The sequence below is a fragment of the Prionailurus bengalensis genome, chromosome B4 (assembly GCF_016509475.1).
Source record: "Prionailurus bengalensis isolate Pbe53 chromosome B4, Fcat_Pben_1.1_paternal_pri, whole genome shotgun sequence".
In the NCBI taxonomy this organism is placed as follows: domain Eukaryota; kingdom Metazoa; phylum Chordata; class Mammalia; order Carnivora; family Felidae; genus Prionailurus; species Prionailurus bengalensis.
In genome coordinates this window covers 93543348-93565748 of record NC_057358.1, presented here as the reverse complement: position 1 = coordinate 93565748, position 22401 = coordinate 93543348, and the positions used below count along the sequence as shown (strand labels likewise).

The following is a 22401-nucleotide window of genomic DNA, read 5'->3' as shown; positions in this document are numbered from 1 at the left end:
TAGAAATTACGCGCTGAGATTTTAGGACAAAATTTAGAACTAGTTTAAATAAAAAGAGTAACTGGGGCACCTGGGTGGATCAGTTGGTTGAACGTTCGACTTCAGCTCAGGTCACGATCTCGCGGTTTGTGGGTTCGACCCCCATGTTGGGCTTTGAGCTGACAGTGCAGAACCTGCTTGGGGTTCTCTCTCTCCCTCTCTCTCTCTGCCCCTCTCTCACTCATGCTTTCTCTCAAAAACATACAAACTAATTCAGGACAACCCAGATGTCCTGCATTAGGAATAATATTAGAAATGATAGAAAGTTGGGGAGCCTGGTTGGCTCAGCCATAAGAGTATGCAACTCTTGATCTCGGGGCCATGAGTCTGAGCCCCATGAGTTGGGTGTAGAGATTACTAAATAAATAAATAAATACACTTGAAAGAAAAAAAAAAAAGAAATGATAGAAACTGGGGCCAAAGAAGGGGCCCCAAATATCCCTCCTGCTCACTCCCTTTATGCTTAGTGGCAACCCATATTTATTTATTAATTGGGGGAAATACTGGGAATTAATTGGGGGAACTACTGGGTAGTTACTGAATAGGTAGAAGGCTGTGGCTGGGGCAAGGGGGGTATTGGGTAATTAGGGATGATCAAAGTCAAGGAGCAAAAAGAAGACGGTGGAGGGCCAAGTAGACCCCCTCCCACTTGAGCAGAAAGTTTGCTCCTGTTAGAACTGGCTCACTCACCCCAAGGTACCAATAGCCCCATGTGTGGACTCCATCTATGTGTCCTCATGTCCACCAAAGCACTTCTTGTCTCCCATCCCCCTGGCCCCCCAGGGTTTGGTGTTCTATGGAATGCAAAGATGCCTGGGGTCAGGCTAGCAACTACTCCTTTTCTGTCTTTAACCAGCTACATTTACTTGTTTCTTCCTGAGTTTTAAAGTCCAACAGATAGAGCAAGTCCTCCATCCTTGCCCCTTGTCACCCTGAGCAGCAGGTTGCAATTAAAAGTGGCTTAAGCTAATCAGTGTTTACTTTTCATCTAGAACAAGAAGCCCGGAAACAGGCACCTGATGGCATTGTTTTAGCAGCTCAGTACTTTCAGATCATGTTCTCCTCACCTGTCCTTCGCCAGTTAGTACAATTCCAGACATCCACAGGAAAAGGCAGCGCCAGCCGTAACCACTCCTTTTAGTAGGAAAGCAAAAAATTCCCCATAAATCCTCGACAGACCTCCAATTATGTTTCAGTGGTGATACCTTACATGACCATCCCTAACTACAGGGCAACATAGTGAAAAGAGAATTTAGCATTTCTAGCCTCTGGAGTAGAAGCAAACAAAGAATAGGAATGGGTGTTCCGTTAAGAAACCAACAGTGTCTTCCGTGGCATTTTGTGCCTTTTTTCACTCCTGTATAACTTTTTGTTCAATTGTATAAAACATTCTGATTCTAACAAATATGGTCAGTGAGCCACTCCATGATTCTCTAAGAACTCTAGTCCAAAGAGATTAGTCTTTCTTCTGAACCCCAGGCAGAGAAAAACCTGGAAAGTCTGAATGTTCCCATAGTAAATCTCAGTTTTTGAGACCCCAGATCCCAACAGACTAATTTATTCCGAGCATTCCATCTCCTGGTAAGACACCGCCCTCATCACTGTCTGGCACCAAACTGCCAGCACTAATCTTATTTATTTTTATATCTTTTTAAATGTTTATTTATTTTCAAAGAGAGAGAGAGCAGGAGAGGGGCTGAGGGAGAGACAGAATCCCAAGCAGGCTTTGTGCTGTCAGTACAGAGCCCGACACAGGGCTTGATCTCCTGAACCACGAGACCATGACCTGAGCTGAAATCAAGAGTCGCACGTTCAGCTGACTGAGCCACCCTGGCACCCCATCCAGCACTAATGTTAAATGAGAGAAGAATTGAGAAAACAGGAAGCTGACTTTGGGGAGTATAAGAACAAATAGGAAAAGGAAAAGGAAAACATTTGGTTGATACAGATCATTTGATTGTAAAAGAAAAAATATTTTTTATGGATATTAAAAAATTCAAAATTTAGAAATGCATATGAACCTAAAGTTGCTTTAAACAAATAAAGTCCTTAAAAAAAAAAAGAGCACACAATCCTGGCTGGTTAAATAAATAAGCAGGCTTGTTCTTGTGGGGTACATAGTATTTATGGGATTTTTAAATAGAAAAATGTGAATTACTGTGGCTTGGGTGATGGGCTCTTTTCCAAATTAAAAACAGCGTAGCAAAAAATATCCCCCAAATAGCCATAAAAAATTTGGTGAATGGGCAATAATTTACCTTCCAATCACTTCATATAGAGTGTGAAGCAATTTTGATAAATCAAATGAAATCATGCCTTCTAACATAACATGAAAATAAATTACCTTTAATGTTTTGAAGATAATTTCTAAAAACAATCCATCAGCAAAAAAAAAATGCACATGAACAAGAAGAATTCTTATAGGGGTCAAACAAAATCTTTCTCATTTAATCACATCTGCTCTCAACATAAACAAATGAGAAATTTTAATTTTGATCTGAAAAAGCAGAACCAGGGAATTTTGGAGTTGAAGAGTCCCTTGGAAATTATCTGGATCCAGGCCCTCATTTTGTAGATGAAGAAACTGAGAGCCAAGAGTCAAGGTTTGCCCAAAGCCAAAGACTATTTAATTGCAGAGCCTGGACTGAAAGTCATGGTTAGCCTTGATCTCCAGGCTAACCCAGTTCCATCGTGCCATGCTAGTTCCCAGACTGAGACTGGTCTTTCTCTCAGCAGGTTTATCTTTTTTTAACCTTAGCAATAATAGAAACCAAAAAATGCATAACGGATCATTCCTTAATGGGCTTGCAAACAATTTTATTTTTTTTTTTCAACGCTTTTTAAATTTATTTTTGGGACAGAGAGAGACAGAGCATGAACGGGGGAAGGGCAGAGAGAGAGGGAGACACAGAATCGGAAACAGGCTCCAGGCTCTGAGCCATCAGCCCAGAGCCCGACGCGGGGCTCGAACTCACGGACCGCGAGATCGTGACCTGGCTGAAGTCGGACGCTTAACCGACTGCGCCACCCAGGCGCCCCAGCAAACAATTTTATTAATAGCAACCCATATTTCAAGAATACCTTCAGGAGCCAAAAATGAAACTCCTTTTCAGGGCAAAAGATCATCCCTTTTACAGAAAGAAGTATGTGTGCTACTTACAAGGTGGTTTCCAATTTTATTTATAATAATAATTTACCATTAAAGTCTTCGACTTACACACAAAAAGCTCCCAGCTCATGTCAACCTACATTTAGTATCACTTGCAATATTGCATGTTGCAAAAGAAACAGAATCGTCTTTACTCTAGGATTCCATATCCTTTCCTCTCACCCACAAATGACTCTGCCTGCTCCAATCTGCTTTTGCCACCATCACTGCACTGAAACAGCCTTACTAGGGTCAACAGTGAATTGTCAGTAAATGCAATGGCTACTTTTCTGTACACACCTACCTTAACCTTCTCAGTAGTGTTGTCACATTTGCCCACCCTCTCTCCCATTACATTATCGTTTTTCTCCTACCTCTTTTCTTCCTTCTCAGAATTCTATTCCTCCACCAGTCTATGCTGGAGTCCCTCAAGGCACGGTAGTAAACGGTCTTCTTGCTTTATATGAGCCTCCTGGGCAAGCCCATCCTGATCTATGTTTTCTTCCGTATCAGGCACACTCTGTGAACTCCCCATGTGTTATCTCCACTCCAACTAAAAAACTTCCTGCCTTCTAGACCTTCCATTTTTAACTGGATGTCTCAAAGACACCTCAAAATCTGGATGGCTATGTACGAACTCATAATCTTCCTCCTTCCCATGTCACACCCCGTCTTGTGTTTATTTCACGAATGGCACCATTCTCTCTCCAGCTACACCAGACACATGTGATTCCCGACGTCACCTCCTCCGTGCCCTCCATTTCCAGTCCATCTCAAGCCCGGTTGATGCCATCTATTAAATTCTCTTGGACTGTCCCGCTCTAACATCTCACCGCCACTCCTCCCTCTCAAGCTATCATATCTCTGTACATTGTCTCCCAGCATCCCTCTGGTTCTCCTCCATTAGTTTCAAGACAAAGGGGTTGCCTGCGAAAACACTCAGAACACTCCCCTTTGCTCGTACTACATTCCTAACATAGCCTGCAAGGTGTCCCATGGTCTGAGGACGGCCTTCCTTTCCAGTCTCATGTTCCACCTTACCTTCTTTCCTCCTTGAAATGTAGCCTTTATAGTCCATCCTGTTTGCAGTTCTTTAGACTCATTATAATTCCTCCAACCAATGGGTCTTTGAATGTGCCTTCCCTTTTTACGAGAATGTGATCCCCTCTCTCCACTTACCTAACTTCCATAAATTCATCACATCCCATCTCAGTCATCTTTTCTTCACGGACACCTTCACGGACCGCCAACCTGCGCCAGATTCTTGCTATATGCTCTAGAGAACTAGGTTTTTCGCATTTACCTGTAATTTGTAATCATAAATTCACTCTGTTTTTATTTAATGTCTATCTTTTCTGCTCGACAGAAGTTTAAGATCATAGGGAACACAAGACTGTTTTGGCATAAAAGGACTACCTTTGCACAGTGCCTCCTAGAGTATCTGGCACATATGTTCAATAAACTTCTGCCGAGTGAATAAAATGATCATCATATTCCTGAGGTTGGCAAGTAAAACCCAGTTCAAGTTTAGAAACAGAAATGCAAAACAGAATACATCTAATAAATCTGGTCTCCATTCTTTTACTCAGACTTTCACCTTTGGCCATTCTGTACACGAATTCACCCAACAACTGTTTACTGATGGAGTCAATGTGCAGTGCCTGATTAATGCTGCTGCTTTTAAATAAATTAAAAAGACAGCTAAGACTTAAAAACGGCAAGGTTTAAAAAGCATTTTAAAAATGAAACAGGAGAAAGCTTGCCTCATTTCAGAGACAGATTTCTCCTTTATGTCATTTAAGATTTTATTTTGGGGCGCCTGGGTGGCGCAGTCGGTTAAGCCTCCGACTTCAGCCAGGTCACGATCTCGCGGTCCGTGAGTTCGAGCCCTGCGTCGGGCTCTGGGATGATGGCTCAGAGCCTGGAGCCTATTTCCGATTCTGTGTCTCCCTCTCTCTCTGCCCCTCCCCTGTTCATACTCTGTCTCTCTCTGTCCCAAAAAAATAAATAAATGTTGAAAAAAAAATTAAAAAAAAAAAAAAAGATTTTATTTTTAAGTAATGTTTATACCCAACATGGGGCTCGAACGCAAAACCCCAAGATCAAGAGTCGCATGCACCACCAACTGAGCCAGACAGACGCCCCTGTGTTATTTAAAAATTTTACTTTATTAGATTCTGCATTTTTGTCCAGCATTACCAATGCATATACACACGCATGCCATCCTTTTTCCACTGGTTCTAGTAAGTTCTGACACACAACAGGAAAGTAAAAATAACAGGTTCTCTTTATTTGTAACAGATAAAACTGAAGTTCAGCCATTTAACACAAGATTAAAAACAAGTGTAGTTACATCTGTAACGAAAGGACAGTGGGCGTTCGTCCACAGCACTGTGTTTCTGGTTTGTTTCTGTGGTCGGGCCTCCTCATTTCCCCAGGAATTTCCTTTTCAATGGGAAGATCATTTTCAGGGCAAAAAATGTTTATCAGACTCTGGTTCCAGTAGTACATATTTTATTCACTTCTATATACACGTACCCCTACTCGATCTTGAGACAACCTTCTCATTGCATTCCTGACATCAGTCGTTTATTATAGCCCTCCCCCGACATTTACTATGCCCCAAGTGTTTACAATGAAAAAGAATTTGCGCATAGCACAAATCAACTCAGCTGTCAGTGTACAGAAGTCACATAATCCTCACGGCGCTGAAATATTTTTCTCCAGCTTTGGGGAAATAATTGTATGTTGGTTTGAACACACACAGACAACATTTCTTAGACAAACATAATGCCTAAGGCTCATCTGGTAAGACAAATTGCTTTGTAATTCTTAGCACGATAAAATATATCTTTAGAAACTGAGAACCAAAGAATATTTACTATTCATTCATTCATTTATTTATATTTTTGGACAGAGAGAGAATGCAAGCTGGGGAGAGGGGCAGAGGAAGAGAGAGACTCTCAAGCAGATTCCACACTCAGCACAGAGCCCAACACATGGCTCAATCCCATGACCCTGGGATCATGACCTGAGCCGAACTCACGAGTCAACGCTCAACTGACTGAGCCCCAGAACCAAAGAATATTTAAAACAAAAACAGAAAATCATACGTACCAGTCACACAACTAATGGACCGATACACTAAAATTCTGTCAAAATAGATTTTCAGTGAGGCTTTTCATTTCAAACAGGCCAGGGGAAAAAAAAAAAATCTTAGAAGGTACATTTTATTCACGTGGCTCTTTGTCCTCTTAAGAGTTGTTTTTTCATTTAACGTTTATAAGTAATATTTTTTAAAAGAACCATTTATTACAAGAGGGGTTATCTGTCTCAGTCAATTTCTTGTGAGACATTATTAATGACAGCTTTTAACCCTCCAATGTCAAGAAGCTGGAAGGCAGAAAGACGCTTTCCAAGTAAATATGTAGCACTGTATTTCCTTAAGTGGAAACCCTGTACTTCCCCTGCAACCTAATTTTTTAGAAAATTATCCCTTTAAAAACTAGCAGAACTCCCTAAATATTGATTATTCTTCTGCTTCTCTTTAAAACCTTTCCTCATATTTTCACCAAGTTTCTGCCAAATGTTTGGACACTATTTGCCCGGACTTGTTGCCTGAAAATTTTCCTCAGCCACCTTAGAAAGATCGAACGTAGTTCACTGCAAATCGTTCAAGGCCAACGGAAGCTCTACGGATGCCTCCAATGTGGTAGGTAGGGGGTGATAGCAGGGAGGTGGTATTAGGAAATTACCAACGTGAAATGCTCAAAGAGGCCAGGAGAATGGGAGAAGACACCTGCTCAATTCCATCCATCATCTTCTCTTTGGACTGTTTCAACACGGAGCTGTTTTGTTTTTTAACTTCCCATAGTGTCTCTAGAGCTCACAGAGAGCTCAGAAATAAGAGAATACCTGTGGCAACTGTGGTTTTCTGGATAACATATAACTTCTTATATCTATTTTCTACCAGAAATATAGCGCTTTTAGAATTGGATTTTGTCTGATGGTCTTCTTTCCTACACTTTGTTTTCTATAAATGATACTTCATTTCTGTAAGTTAAATAATCAGGAGGTTATACTAAACCAACTAAAACAGAAATGCTGAATTTAACTTCTGACTTGCACATTTTGGCTGAAATTCTAAAAGAGCGCACACTGCAGGCCACCTACGAGCAAGGAGAGGAGTCCTCTGTGTCCTTCCTCAGAAGGGCTGGAACACTTAAAAACCATGACACCTCTGTAGTACAGTGATATGGATTCCTTTGTCACTATTATAGAATTTTAATTTCCCGTATTTCATTTGGTATAACCAAACCATCCTACAGACTTCATATAACCAATCCTTGAAAAGAAGCACGAGCCATTGTTTTAGAGGTACTTTAAAAGAGAAAGTTATATTTATGAACAAAATTTCCTTTGTGTTACTTCTTGAAAACCATCATTCAACAAATTTGGCAGTGTAATTTTTTCTTCTTCTTTGAAGGTAACTTGCACACTTAACGTCTTTTATCTTCTTGGGGTGGCTTTCTTTTCTCCACCAAAACCCAATTAAGGACGCTGTACCAATTTGCTCTTACTTCCTTCCTGTTCACTGAGTTTAAAATGGGTATAAGCGAGAATGCCAAATAACGTGCATAACATGCCAAGACCCTGATTAACTGACAATGGATCCTTAAATAAAACATATCCTCCAAATAAAGTGATGCAGAACTTGAAGTGTCCGAACATGTTATAGCTGAAGTTTGTGGATAAGGATAAAAAACCCAACAAGCTAGACTGTTCTATTCACATACGCACACACACACAGAAGGAAAAGCAAGCTAGATGTCATATTCACACACACGCACACACGTACATACGAAGCAAAGCCTTCCTGTGGCTGGAAGAGCCTCATGGAGCATGGATTGAATTGCCCCCCCCCCCCCCACCTGAGAAACGAGAACTTCAATCTGGATCAATCCTAGTTCCTTCAGTAGACTTCAGCAACAGTGACAGGAGAGCGCCTCAACTCTTTCTCTCCCAAAAGAAAAGAAAAGAAAAGAAAAGAAAAGAAAAGAAAAGAAAAGAAAAGAAAAGAAAAGAAAAGAAAAGAAAAGGGGCTATACGATAAGGTTGGAAAAGGAATTCAGAACAAGGTACAGAGAAGATATTTTGCTGAGCCACTTATATTTCCTAGTGCTATGTCTAATAAACTTCCCTTGGCACATGAGGGGAGGTGTGTGCGGCCCCGGAGACCAGACTCAAGGTGAACACATCCGGTATGCTTAAGTTTAAGAGGGAAACAGGGACAGTATAGGGAGTAAGACACAGCACCAACGACATGCTAGGCGCTATGCTAGATGTGTGGGTCACCCCACTGTATTAAGCATGACATTTACCTTCACCACAGTATCACTCTTCCCGTCCTGTAACTGTCGGGGCCCAAGGACTTCAAGTAACTTAGATCACAGAGTTAGTAAGTGGCAGAGCTGGAGTCCAAACACGGACGGGTCTATTTAACTCCAAGCCCCTGTTCTAGTCTGGTGCGTGGCCAGCAGTAAAGTGCTGCTGGGTTAGGGGTTTCCAAATCACTGTTCTTAAAAAACAGACTACACACACACACACCTCACTCCTTTAAAAGTTATTCTTACCGTATTTTACGACTATTTGCTCAGAGGTTTGATGTGTACCCCGCGACTCTTCGGATAATGCTAACAGAAGCAGCCAATGCTCTGTGCCTCAGTTTCCGAGTCTATAGGACGGAAATGGATAAAAGCTCCCTCACAGTGCTACTGAGGGGACGAACTAGAGAGTGTGTGCAAACTTTCCAGCACGTGGCAAGCCCCACACGTGTTAGCAGCTGTCAACAGCAGTGCTGATGCAGAGTCAACATCTGCCAGGTGCTTGGCGCGTATCCTCTCAAACACTCCCAGCAGCCCGACGCTGTAGATGTGTCGTCGTCCCCCCCACCCCGCCCCGATTCCTAAGAGAGGGCGGTGACAGCCGACAGCACTCACAGGCGGCTCAGGTGCACAGGGAGCGGTGGGCCCGGGCGTGCAGCCCTCGAGCTGTCTGACCTCGAAACCCGGGCTCTGGCCCCCGTTGTGGGGCCAACCAAGCAGCCTGGAAGCTCCTTCTGGGCAGGAGGGCGCAGGCCGCACACCGGGGTACCTGCAGCTGCCTGAGCCACTAGAAGTGATATCCTGGAGGGCAGAGGGTCTTCCCCAGGACATTAGTTGTAACCACCACAACACATGCTTCGTTGCCCATTATGAACGATCTCAAAGTGCAGTGGCTCTAACACGCTCAGTGTTGCCTTATGCCACAGCCTCTCTTTTTAAGGAGTTCACGATGTGTGGAAGATGTTTATACTGGAGGGGAGGCGAATTTAAAGAAATTCTTCAGTGAGGTAAAAAAAAAAAATAATAATAATACATTCAATTAAATCAAAAAGGAACAGTCTATACCTGGTATCTCCAACTCCCCTCTCTAATTCTGCTCTCTGCTCCGGTCAGGCTTTCACCTTGACACTCAGCTCTCGTCAGAATGTCCGCACCCCCTCCTTACCAAGCCCCCTCCTCAATTCCCGGCCTTCCCTGACTTGGCCTGTCGGCGCAGCTGACCCCTTCTCCTTACGTGGGGTCTGAATCACTTCCCTCCCCTCCTTCGGTTGCTCCTCCTCGGCCTCTGCTGGCAGCTCCTCTCATCTGTGGAGGAGTAAATGCTGACACGACCAGGGACTCCATCTTTGGGCGGCTCTTCTTCTGCTTGTTTGCTTGCTAATCTCAACCAGCCCGACTGCTTTAAACATCTACACGCGACACACAACTCTGTCTGGAATATCTGCATCTGAGAACCTCGATCCTGGACGCTCAGACTTGTTCTACCCGCAGCTCCCTACCCCAAAGCTTCCTTAGGGCTGTCCGATTTCAGCTGATGGCAGCGCCATTCTACCAGGTACTCGGGCCAAAACCATGTGAGCCAACCTGCTCCCTCTCCAATATACTGTCCACAATTTGTCAGCAAAACCTACTGGTGCCACTGGAAAATATGCCCAGAATCCAATCACTTCTCACTATATCCACTGCTACCATCCTGGTACCAAACCACCATTTTTTCTCTGGGCTCCCTTCTTCTCCTGCCTTTTTTAGTGCAGCGGTTCTCAACCGGGGTGATTTTGCCACCAGAAAGGTCCGGACACGTTTTCGGCCGTCATACTCGGGGCATCTAGCGGGTAGAAGCCAGGACGCTGCTAGACATCTTACAATGTGTAGGACAGGCCTCTGCCACAAAGGACTGTCCAACCCCCAAGGTCAACAGCACTGAGTCTGAAAAACCGTGCTTCAGTCCGTTCTCAACACAGCATCCCAGACTGATCCTATTAGAACATAAGTAAAATCACGTCATTTTCCTGCTCCAAGCGCCCACAGCTTCCCATCTCACCCGGAGTCACGGTCTGTATGTAAAAGCTCTGCTCAGCCCGGCGCCCGGTTCCTCTCAGAGCCTTACTATTCTCCGCCCTGTACTCTTCCTGCTGCAACTCTACAAGGCTTCCTTGTTTCCCCAGGGCCTCTCACCACCGGGAACACTCTTCATCCCAATCTGCATGGGGCGACTTCACTTCCTTCGGGTTTTCATTTACAAGTCCCCTTTCTGCAGATGCCTTCCTGACTACCCCCTCCGAGGTTTCAACCCACTCCCCAGCATTTTGGATCCTCTTGCCGGCTCTACTTTTTCTCCTCGGCACTTAGCACAATCTAACGCTCTAGATGGGTATGTTAAACATTTTCTTGTTTATAGTCTTCCTCGCCAGAATTGAAACCTGTGAGAACAAAGAGTTTTGTCTATTTGGTTCACCACAGTACCTCCAGTGCCGAACACAGAGTACATATGCCATCATGTAAATACTTATTAAGTCAATGCATGGTTTACAGTGAATTGTTCAATAAATATTTGTTGAATGAATGTTCTTAACCAGGGCACATCATCGAATGCCTTGATTTGGCAGCATGGTGCACAAGTTCTGGGACTAGACTGCCATGGGTTCAAATCTGAATACTACACATATGACTGTCAGTGAGTTATTTAACCTCTCTGCACCTCCGTTTCCGCCTTTACAACATAAAATGATAGAATTTAACTCACTGAGCTGCTTTGAGAGTGTGATGCCTGATACACCTTAGGTGTTTCTTTCTAACAGTGCCTGGTACAAAGAAATATTTAGTGTTGGTTCTTCAAAAATATTATTCTTAGGGCACCTAGGTGGCTCAGTCGGTTGAGCATCTGACTTCGGCTTAGGTCATGATGTCACGGTTCATGAGTTCGAGCCCCGCATCAGGCTCTCTGCTATCAGTGCAGACCCCACTTTGGATCTTCTGTCTCCCTCTCTCTCTGTGCCTCCCCCGCTTGAGTGCTCTCAAAAACAAATAAAACATTAAAATGAAAATAAAAATATAATTCTTATTATAACTTGTTGGTATTTATTGATAGTTGGCAAATATGTTGCTTTTTTACTTTGCTGGCATCTCAGTGTTCACTCATTTAAATCAATCAGCACACTTGGACATAATGTTACTAAACTCCCTCTCTCATTTGGGGAAATCCTTTTTTTTTTTTTTCAGTAAATTGTTTTTTAAGACTTTTTTAAAAGTTTATTTCTTGAGAGAGACAGAGAACATGGTGGAGAGGCACAGAGAGAGGGAGGGATAGAATCCCAAACCGGCTCTGCACTGTCAGTGCAGAGCCTGACATGGGGCTCGAAGTGACAAACTGTGAGATCATGACCTGAGCAGAAATCAAGAGTCAGATGCTTCACTGACTGAGTGACCCAGGTGCCCCTGGGGAAATCTTTCTTTGCATCTGCTTAAGAGTGGAGGCAGAGGGAGGCGCCAGGGTGGCTCAGTTGGTTGAGCGGCCGACTTCAGCTCAGGTCATGATCTCGTGGTCTGTGGGTTCGAGCCCCACGTCAGGCTCTGTGCTGATAGCTCAAAGCCTGAAGCCTGCTTCTGATTCAGTGTCTCCCTCTGTCTCTGTCCCTCCCCTGCTTGCTCTGTCTCTCTCTCTCTCAAAAAAAACCCAAAAAACAAAAAACCACACATTAAAAAAAAAATTAAAAAAAAAGAGTGGAGGCAGAGATAAATGAGAAGAGAAACAGAACTACAAGCAAAATGCTAGTCATTCAGATTCACTTCTTCAAGGCCTGATTCATTTCTTGATTGAAAGTAATATTGAGAAAAATAGGCACACCAATATCCAAGTAAGTACAAAAACAGGTTCCAAAGTCAGATGTCAATGGTCTGAAATTATCTTTTGTTTTTGGATTAGCTGTACCCCTACTTTATTACCAAAGAGACTGAAAAGTGATTTTAAAACCTGGTGTCCAGTCCATTATTCACTCAACAAATATTTATTTAACTCCACTATGTGCAAGGATTGGTGCTCCACGTTAATTTTGATAAGGGAAAAGGTCACTTACTACTTAAGAAAATTCAAAAGCATTCATGATACAGAAAACTAACACATTTCCCCAGCTCACATTTCTTTAAGTTTCCATAGAGTCCAGAGTGGAAAGATACGGTAAAAGACTAAAGATAAGTCTATCTACTCAAAGTAGGCCACGCGATAGTTAGTGCAAGACTCCTGGAAGGAAACGAATGCGACAGAGTTTTAGAAAATAGAAGATGATGCATTTGTAAGTTACTAGGAAAAGGATACGTGACTGGTGAAGTGTTCCCAATGATCCAATAAATTGATAAGTTCACCATGAAAGCTATTACTCCAGACAGCAGCACCATAAGCTACAAACAAACCCAAAGAATTATTCATGTACAGCAGTTGCAATCATTATAGTCACCAAGTAAAAATACACTTTGTTAGGCATTTCTAAAAACGTAAATGACAACCATTAGAACAAGATTTTTAAAAGAATCCATTTTGGAGACAACAAGAACGGAGGGTAAAATCGCAGAATGAATAGTATGCAGAAATGTAATTTTGTCTACAAAATGCAATGGAAAATTCTCCAGTAACATCCTGCCTCTGAATGTGAATTTCCAGGTTCATTTTTCTTATCCATCTGAAGAAAAATTATTCTGTAATAATTTCTAGTTATAAAAGTAATACAGACTGCTTATAGAAGAATCAGAAAACAAAGATAAGCAAAAAGCACATAAGGACTTCGTACAATCCTCACTACCCACCACTGTTAATACCTTTGCACATATCCTTTCCAGAGATTTTTCTAGTTAATTGCTCATATATATTCTTATTTAAATTAAATCGCTAAGGATTCATTGAGTATCTATGAAGCTAGGCCACACCTTCTGAGGAACAGAGTAGGGTCTTGTCTTCAAAGAGCTCAGAAACCACTTGAGGACATAATAAAAACCATGATAATCATAGCTCACGCTTACATAGTACTCACTACATGCCAAGAATTGTCCTAAGTGTTTTACATATATTAATTCATTTAACCCTCACAAATGCCCATGAGGTAGTAAATACCATCCCTTTTTACAGATGAACACAGAGAAGAAAAGTGATTGGCCTTCGATCACACAGACAGTAAGTGGTAGGGCTGAGATTTAAGCCCAGGGCAGCCTGATTCTAAAGTCTCTGTTGGTAACCGACTCTGCTAGGCTACCTCTATAACCACATGAAAGAGAGTGAGCTCCGGAAATAGAAAAGTCTTGACCGTTGCCAGGCAAACACACGACAGGTTTTAAGTGAATCTCTAGACAGATGTCATTTGGGGCTGGGATAGGGAACGACTGTTTGGATCTTGAATGTACGTACAGATTAGAGGCAGAAGTAGTGGTAGGGTCCCAAGCAGAGGGAACAGTAGGGGCCAAAGCACAGAGGCATGAGAACACAAGGCTGTGCATGGGATGTGAATAAGCCAACCCGGCTGAGGACGGGGGACAAAGTGGCTGTACCACTGTATGCACATAGGACATCTGTCCAAACCTTTCCCACAACTGTATTCAAAGAGTTATAAAGTCATTTTCTATTTCTAAAATAAGAGAATTTAGATAAAACATTTTCTGTGGAATGTAAGAAATCTACATTCCAAAGAAAACATGTCGTATTTGAAGATTCCTTCTGTCCCCTGGGGCTTTTATCAGTTTTTAGATCACTGCGGTCAGGACTAAAGGAGCTGGATTTGTGTCCTATTTAGGTACAAACAGTAATACCTCATTAGTTTTACAACAGTGAGGTCTGTTACATTTTCAACTAAGAGGACCTTGTTCACTAAAGATTTAAAAAACTGTTTCTAGGAGGCCAATGCCTCATCCATTAGGCTACTAGGGCTTCTTAAAAAATCCTTCTAGAAATATACCACTGTTAATTTTATTGAGTTGACAGAATGTTTCATAATTCTTGATGACTTGGCATATCATTAAAAACACAATTACATGCTTTACTTTGCGGCAATGATGCCTTCTAAGGACAGTAAGGAATGAAAGTGACTTTTTCATATTAAATGGACTGCAACTGCTATGGTCTTAGTGCCTCTGACTTTTGGGGAGGGAGGGACTTCCTGCTGCTTTTCTCTGTTTTGAATCTGTCAGAGGGTCTAGTGCATAAAACCCCCTCCTTCTAGTTTAAGGTCTCTAAGCTGCACTAAATTTGAAGAGCAGGTAACCAAGATGGCTAGAACCAAATTAAAAGGAAATATTATCTGAGGGACGGTCAAGGGATTTCTACTGTGGAAGAAAGTTTATATGCCGGAGTCTACGCACTTGAAATAACTGCCATTCTGCTCACAGGGAGCAAAGCAGAGCACTTAAGAACAGGGGTTCTGGAGCTAGCATGCCTGGACTCAGGCTCTGGCTCCGCTTACTGGCTGTGGGATCTTGAGTCAGCTCCTTAACTCTGTCCCTCAGCTTCCTCATCCTATATCCTAAATATGAGGATAATAATAGTATCCAACTAATAAAGTAGATTCACAAAATAAAATGTGAGGATTAAATAAGTTAATATTAGCAAAGTGTTGGAATAGTTCTTGGAACAGAGTAAGGGCTATCCAAGTTTGATAAATTACCAGCACCAACAAACAAGACTTTTCCACTGACAGTGTTCCAAAGGTTAAAGTTGTGGGAGGCAGAAATTCCTTCCCTAAGCAGGGAGATTATACTTTCTAACTTAAAATGTCCCCAAAGTGCATATCCCTTTGATCTGGCAATTCTCCTCTTGGGACTCTATTCCAAAGGGAAAAAGTACCAGTTCCTGAAGACATACGTGTAAGGATGTTTACTACAACACTGTTCATAGTGGTCAAGAACTAGATCTATTTTGAATTTTTTTTTTTTTCTTAACGTTTATTTATTTTTGAGACAGAGAGAGACAGAGCATGAACGGGGGAGGGTCAGAGAGAGGGAGACACAGAATCGGAAGCAGGCTCCAGGCTCTGAGCCATCAGCCCAGAGCCCGACGCGGGGCTCGAACTCACGGACCGCGAGATCGTGACCTGAGCTGAAGTCGGACGCTTAGCCGACCGAGCCACCCAGGCGCCCCTGGAACTAGATCTATTTTGTAGACACTGAAAAGAATGAGCTGGAGAGATTTGCATGAGATATTAAGTGAAAAGGCAAGATGCAGAAAATTATTTATGTTATGATCCCACTTTTGTAAAAGAAACAAATGTGTAATTTATGTTTATACAGGTGTGTGTGTATTGTGTTTACATGGGTATGTACAACACAAAGAAAAATACGGAAGAACACACACTAGAATGTTAACCTGACTCACCTCAAGGGGCAGGGACCAGGAATGAAGTGTGGAATGTGTACGGGGAGGAGGGCTGGCGAGAAGGAATCCATGATAACCATGTATATGAACACGCACACACAGTGCCTTGGTTTCTTCATCTAAAAAATAATCCTTAGCTTGCTTCCCTTAAAGGGTGATTATACAGATAAATGAACGGATCTGAGATCATGCTCTGAAAACTAAAAATCACACTTAATAGCAAAGGGAGGATTATCTTGGTTCTTAGGCACCATAACAATTACAACTTACCAAAGCAGAAACTGACCAGGGGCCAAATATTCCCCCTTCTCCAAACACGGGCTCAAAGAAGGGCACGGCCACCAGTAACATGGCGGAGGACATCGGAGCCTGGTAGTACAACAGCTGCATTGAGTTCACTTGCAATTCATGCTGTTTGGCTCCTACCCACTGAAAATTAGGAGACAAAACAAGTTAGATAGAAAAAAATAGCATCACTTAGTAAACAAATGATGCAACTCTAGTCACAAGGATGGGGACCTGGCGGGGCGGGTTGGGGGGAGTGCTCGGGGGTGGGGGGAAGAGGAAACCCCTGATTATTCTACTTGATGCCAAAGATCAATAATATATACGAATGTCCTTTAAGCACCCTGGATGAAAGGAGCTTTACAAATTCAATACGTGACAATCTGTTTTCTTCTCAGCTTTGAAGAGAGAGAAAAAAGAGTCCTCTCTTCCCTGCTGGCCCTAGTAAATGGGGGGAATCAAAGAATGCACGCAGGGGCCCAGGAGTATCAGAGATCTTGGGAAAGAGACGGGAATGGAGATTTAGGTGATTAGCAGGAACCAGAAATACAGTGTTAGACTTCATTTGTTTCTAAAACTACCCCCCCCCCCACCCCAGGCAAGAGAAGATGGGGGGTGGGCAGGGCAGACTAACTAGGGATTGACAGAAACCTCAGCTGTCCCAGGTGGCTGCCAGTGTGTGTAGCTAGAAAAGTATGTGAGGTCTTTTCATCCACTTTAGAAAACCCAATCAATGGCAGAAGGAATTTTCCTCTTGATGACTGATTTTTCTGTGGCTAATCTCGCACTGATGCCCTGGAAGAAATTATATAGTCACAAACCCTTTTCCAAGACTACATCATTCAGGAGAACCAACACCTCGAAACCTCAGATCCCATCAGCCCTCAAAATGTTGCACAAATATGAATCAAAAGGAGACTTTCAAGAAAGCTTGACCAGACCGTTTGAATAAGATCTGGCAGAGAACAGCCAGGCTTTTGAATAACTACTCCTACATAATTCTTTTTCCTGTAGATCTGGGTATCCTGTTACACAAACGCGAAGTCTATAGAAATTCACCAAGACAAAAATAGAAGAGCAGGAAATTTGAAACATACCCCTGCCAGCCTCAACTAAGAGTCTTCTGTGAATATGAAGGACAAAGAATCGATTCTTCTGCTGCCCGCTCCCGGGGGTGCTGCAGAGAGCAAAAATGAGTGCAGAGCATGGATGCCCGCTCCTCGGTTCTTTCAGCAACCTCACGAGGCAGCTGCACGTCTCTGACGTTGAACCGCCTGGAAGGGTGGCAACTCTCAGGGCCTCCACTTTCCCTCACTGCAGTGCACCCTGGCTTCTGCCCACCGTGAATGAAACTGCTCTCCCAAAGGGCACCGTCACCTCCAACAGCCACACCCAGTGGCCACCCCTCTGCCTTCTTCCTGTGGGGGCTCTCGACAGACCTGACAGGTTTCTCGTGGAAGAACTTGACTTCTGGTTTGCACTCACTTACCTCTTCCTCCATTGACTATTTTTAAGGTAGATGTCTGGCCTTTTTTCTCTTTTATCTCCCTGACTGACGTCACTGACACCCGAAGACCTCTCCAGCTCTGACCTCCTCCTCAGGGCGTGCTCAAACTTCCACAGCTTGCTGGACGCCTTAACTCACACAATCTGCAGGGACTGTTTTCAAAGCAGCTCAGTACTCACTTCCCCAAATTAGCTCCTCCTGTGTTGCTCCCATAATTAAAGACATAATCTCCCCCAAGGATGAGACTCCTTACTTTCGTCATTCCACATTCGGTCAGGTCCTGCTGATTCCTTCTCCAAAAGGCTTCTGGGGTCTCTATCAACGACCACTGTCTGTTCAGCGCCTTCCTGTCTTCCTCCTGAGCCACGAAGAGCTTCCTAATTGCTCTGCCTTCACCCTTTGTCCCCCTCCTACTCACCCTTCACTGCCACCAGAGTTAATTTTCTCAAGCACAGGGGACGATCAAGTCACTCCCCTATCTAAGCCCCTTTCCTGGCCCCTGCAGGATAAAGCGCATGACATTCAAGACTGTGCCATCTGGTCTCATCCGCCCCTAGACCTTGTCCTTCCACAACGCAACAAGAGTCTCACCAAATAAATCAAGTTCTCCAAAAATGCTCTGTACTTTCACACATCACCGCAAAGAAAGACCTCTGCTGTATTTCTCTGCTCAGCAGATTCCTGTGGGCCCTTCCATTTCAATCGTTACCTTGTCCATAAAGTCTTACCTCACCACCCCCTTGAAGAACAGCCACTTCCTCTCTGGTGTTCCTCAGAACCTTCCTCACATCCTGAGTTATCCTACTTGCGATCAGCTGTCTACATGTGTTTCCACCATGCTGCATTACAGCTGTTTTTCATCTTTGTTATCTTCGAGCAACAAGCAAAAGAAATGTGTGCTGAATAAGTGAGCCTTTCCGCAACTAAAGCTAATACCCAATCACTCATCTTTTAACTCCTATGCCCCTTTTAACTCCAATGCCCTAGCAGTAAAGGCAGAAATAGCTTAGAGATTACACCTGGATACAAGGGGAAACGACAACTTTCTTTAAAATGAATTTCGGGGGGGGGGGGGGGCGCCTGGGTGGCGCAGTCGGTTAAGCGTCCGACTTCAGCCAGGTCACGATCTCGCGGTCCGTGAGTTCGAGCCCCGCGTCCGGCTCTGGGCTGATGGCTTAGAGCCTGGAGCCTGTTTCCGATTCTGTGTCTCCCTCTCTCTCTGCCCCTCCCCCGTTCATGCTCTGTCTCTCTCTGTCCCAAAAGTAAATAAACGTTGAAAAAAAAAATAAATGTTTAAAAAAAATGAATTTCTGGGGGAATATACCTATTCCGTAACAGTACATGTACTGTTTACTAATAATAGAAAACGCTGCCTATTAGTCTGTGAACAATCATTCCTTGGTCAATCCCATTTCAAATATGCGCCTGAGGGATACAGAATCCTTTGGTTCTAATCTGTAGCAATTTTGAGACTTGTGGGAACAAAAATGGTCATATTGGCAGGGACACTTAATACCCTGAACTGAAATTACATACGAGGAATGTAAGAAATTCTGATGTTCGATAAATAAAATTGCTTGCTATATTTAATAAACATTTAATCCTTCCTGGGCCAAACAAAATCAGTTTAACAAAAAGGATGAATAGGAATGTTCACTGTTTCTAGTAACAAAATTTAAACTCACTCAAGTATACCTAAATACAACCTTCTTAGAGCACAAAGCCGAACTTCCTCTGATTACTCTCTGTAGTGAAAGACACAGTACCCTGGCGACCAGTGACAGCACTGAGTGGGTGCTCTTTCCTTTCGTGCCACTGGTCTCTTGTTAACACTGCTTCTTGCCACTTACAAATGTCCTCAACCCCAGAATTTTCACATAACGGTATTTCTGAAATGATCAGTACTAGAAAGCTTCATATGCTAAGGCTGTGTTAGTAAACTTCCAACATTCATAACAAGAAATGCCTTAGTTTATAACCAGCAGACATACGTGAAAAAGGTTAAACCGGTTACACATTTTGGCTCTGACTCCCCATGCAGGCTCACCCAGAATCTCCAGGCCAAGGTTTCCAGTATAGAGAAAATACTGTTTCACTGAGCCCTACACCAAGTTATTTTTCCCCACTGTACAAGAAACAAAAAACATACTTGTTGAGACTTTGTGGTAATGAAGTAAGTGAATCCATGCACACATTTTTAATGAACGCCTGCTAAAGGCAACGCGCTGTGCTGCTATAGTACAAGAAGTGAAATACCCATTGCTATAAAATACTGAGAGAGACAAATTATTGGAAGCTGATATACAAGTTGTAACAGCAGCGTATGTTCTGAGACAAAGATTCATAAATCTGAAATTTTCCTCTCCTGCTCAAATTTCAGAAATGCACTCATTCCTTCACAGCAACCTTAATAATTAAAGAGCCAATCATAAATTTAACCAATGATCTCGGTCTCAAGAACAAAGTCTTCCTACTCATTTTGTAAAGATTTCCCAGATGATAGTATAGCATCACCCCAAACTCACACTGTCAAGCATGGGTATTATACACTTACACCAGGTAGGTAGGTATTTGGTGAGCATCACACCCAAGTTTCTCTGTCTCCTTTCTTCTCTTCACCTTGAGCCAATTTATGCAATTAGGCTTTCTTCCCAACAGTCTATTGTCTCTATACTGTATTTTCTAAACCTTGGGATACAGCTTCAAAATTTATGAAATCTGCTAAAAAGGCACATAAAGAAAAAAAAAATTACCAACCACTTGATAAAGGGATGTAACTAAAACACCAAGAGCAGCAAACACCATTCCAAGGAAATTAAACTTCACATCGTAATAAGAATTTAGGATTACACCTAAAGTTATAGGAATCTGTAAAGAAAAAGAGGTAAATGTTCAGATTAAATTCATGAGACACAAATTTAGTATTCCTTTCATGTTGTCTTACAAAGTTAATCATAAAAGCATCACTGGGAAACCACCTCTATAATTTTTTTTTTCCATCTGAAAAAAACAGTTAAACCGATTTCCTCCAAGTGAAATATGTGAATTCTATATTTATGTTCCTATTTAATTCTATTTAAAATTCCGGGTAAAATGAATCAATACATTGCAAATTGCAACAAAGGCATACAACGTGCATGCACATAGGAGTAAACAGACCCCCAAAACTAGCGTCTAAACAAAATATAAGCATGAACGTATAGCAAAAGCATTAAGAATTTAAACACTGTAAGTCATTAAGTGCTAAAAGTATCTTCTCTTATTTAAAGACACAGAAACCTCTGCAGTATCTCGCTGCAGACATATTCGGAGACATGTTTTATGCTGAACCCTTAACGTTAATTCATACATGGTTTGAATCCCCTGGGTCGAAGGAGGGCCGTTTTTCAGTTTGAGATTTTGCAGATATTCCAATACACTGAATTGCATAATGTAATGCAGCGTTCTTTTCTTACCAATCACAGCATTTAAGGATTTCCATCAAACAGCAGTTACTAAAGCTCACACAAGCACACTCTTCTGGGCTAAGAGCCCAACAGAGTGCCAAGATGACTTTTTTCACCTCTCCCAAATAAGCCTGAAGTTCACAAACTCACAGATGACTCATCTATGCATTTCAAGATGACTGGAAAGAGCTTGGCGCAAGGTTAAACATTCAAATTTCCCGGGGAGAAAGACGATCCAGGAGGTAGGTTGCTAGAGGTGCGCCTTGCGAAGCTAAAGCTACTCACCAGCGTGAGCTGTATTTTGGTAGAGAAGGTTTTCTTGTAGCACAGGGTCTGGATGACTATGATGACCGGCGTGGTCATGGCCTTGGCCAGCTGATAGGTGCCTATGGTGTTGTTCTGCAGAGAGAGATTGGTGAAGACCACGAAGCCACAGAAGCTGAGGGCCAGGAGGAGGAGTTTGGAAGGCGGCAGACTCTTGGGGGCAAAGATGTCCAGTTTCTGGCAGATGTACAAGCCCAGCCAGGTGACCACGAAGTGCACCAGGGTCAGGCTCATGTTAGGGAAGCCGTGGTGCACATAGATCCATTTGTTTAGGAACACGATGCAGATGGACACCAGCAGGTTAAGCAGGAGCCCAGCGGCGATGCGCCCGTTGCCTCGCATTCGGTCCGCAAGCGATGCCATAACCCCGGCCGAGCCGGGGCCCTTAAGCTCCCGAGAGGGATGCCAGTCTGTCTCCGGCTGCTCTTCCCCTCCTCCGCTGCCTCCACGTCCTCGCCGGCTTCACGGTCCGACCCGGGAGAGGCATGCACTCTCTGCGTCCCTGGTGAGCAGCAGCCTCAGCCACACACACACATGCTCCGCCGCCGCCCATTCAGCTGGTGACGACGCGGCAGCACGTCCCGCGCGCCCCGCCCACCTCCGCTCGCGACCACGTGGTTCGGGGCTCCAGTGCTTCCGTCCCCGAGGTGTGGGCGGAGCAGTCTCTACCCTGCGCAGGCGCGCTGGGCTCTGCGTGAGGGAAAATTGCTTTCTAGGTCCCTTACTTGCTTGGTCGCTTAACTTGGACTCTGGTTGGGTGAATATGGGACCTCTCTCTTGGTGTTGGACATTTCCTGTGTGTCATTTGATTTACTTGCTAGACAGCTGCTCTCAAGTTAGTGGAGTGCACACGCTATCGGCCGGTTTACGTATGAGACAGGTGCTGAGCAAACGTAGTCATGGCCAGAGAGGGGAAAGCA

The 22401-nt window shown here is 43.4% G+C and overlaps 1 protein-coding gene across 1 annotated transcript; it reads right to left on the bottom strand.

The window, feature by feature from the left end:
* Positions 1-5334: 5334 nt before the first annotated feature.
* SLC35E3 (solute carrier family 35 member E3) lies at positions 5335-22105 on the bottom strand. The gene is made up of 5 exons (XM_043564930.1): positions 21443-22105; positions 20469-20579; positions 16190-16348; positions 12884-12966; positions 5335-7925 (listed from the first exon to the last, which is right to left on the bottom strand). Exons 1-5 carry the CDS (start codon positions 21842-21844, stop codon positions 7739-7741), a joined length of 942 nt encoding a protein of 313 aa, XP_043420865.1. The 5' UTR covers positions 21845-22105; the 3' UTR covers positions 5335-7738.
* Between the last annotated feature and the right edge of the window lie 296 nt (positions 22106-22401).

Bases quoted from the DNA above. Each gene is read 5' to 3' on its own strand.
- SLC35E3 (XM_043564930.1), bottom strand. From the start codon at position 21,844: ATGGCATCGCTTGCGGACCGAATGCGAGGCAACGGGCGCATCGCCGCT. The intron at 20,580-21,442 runs GTGAGTAGCTTT...TTTTCTTTACAG, and splicing joins CCAAAATACAGCTCACGCTG to ATTCCTATAACTTTAGGTGT. The intron at 12,967-16,189 runs GTAAGTTGTAAT...GTTTGTTTGTAG, and splicing joins CCTGGTCAGTTTCTGCTTTG to CTTATGGTGCTGCTGTCTGG.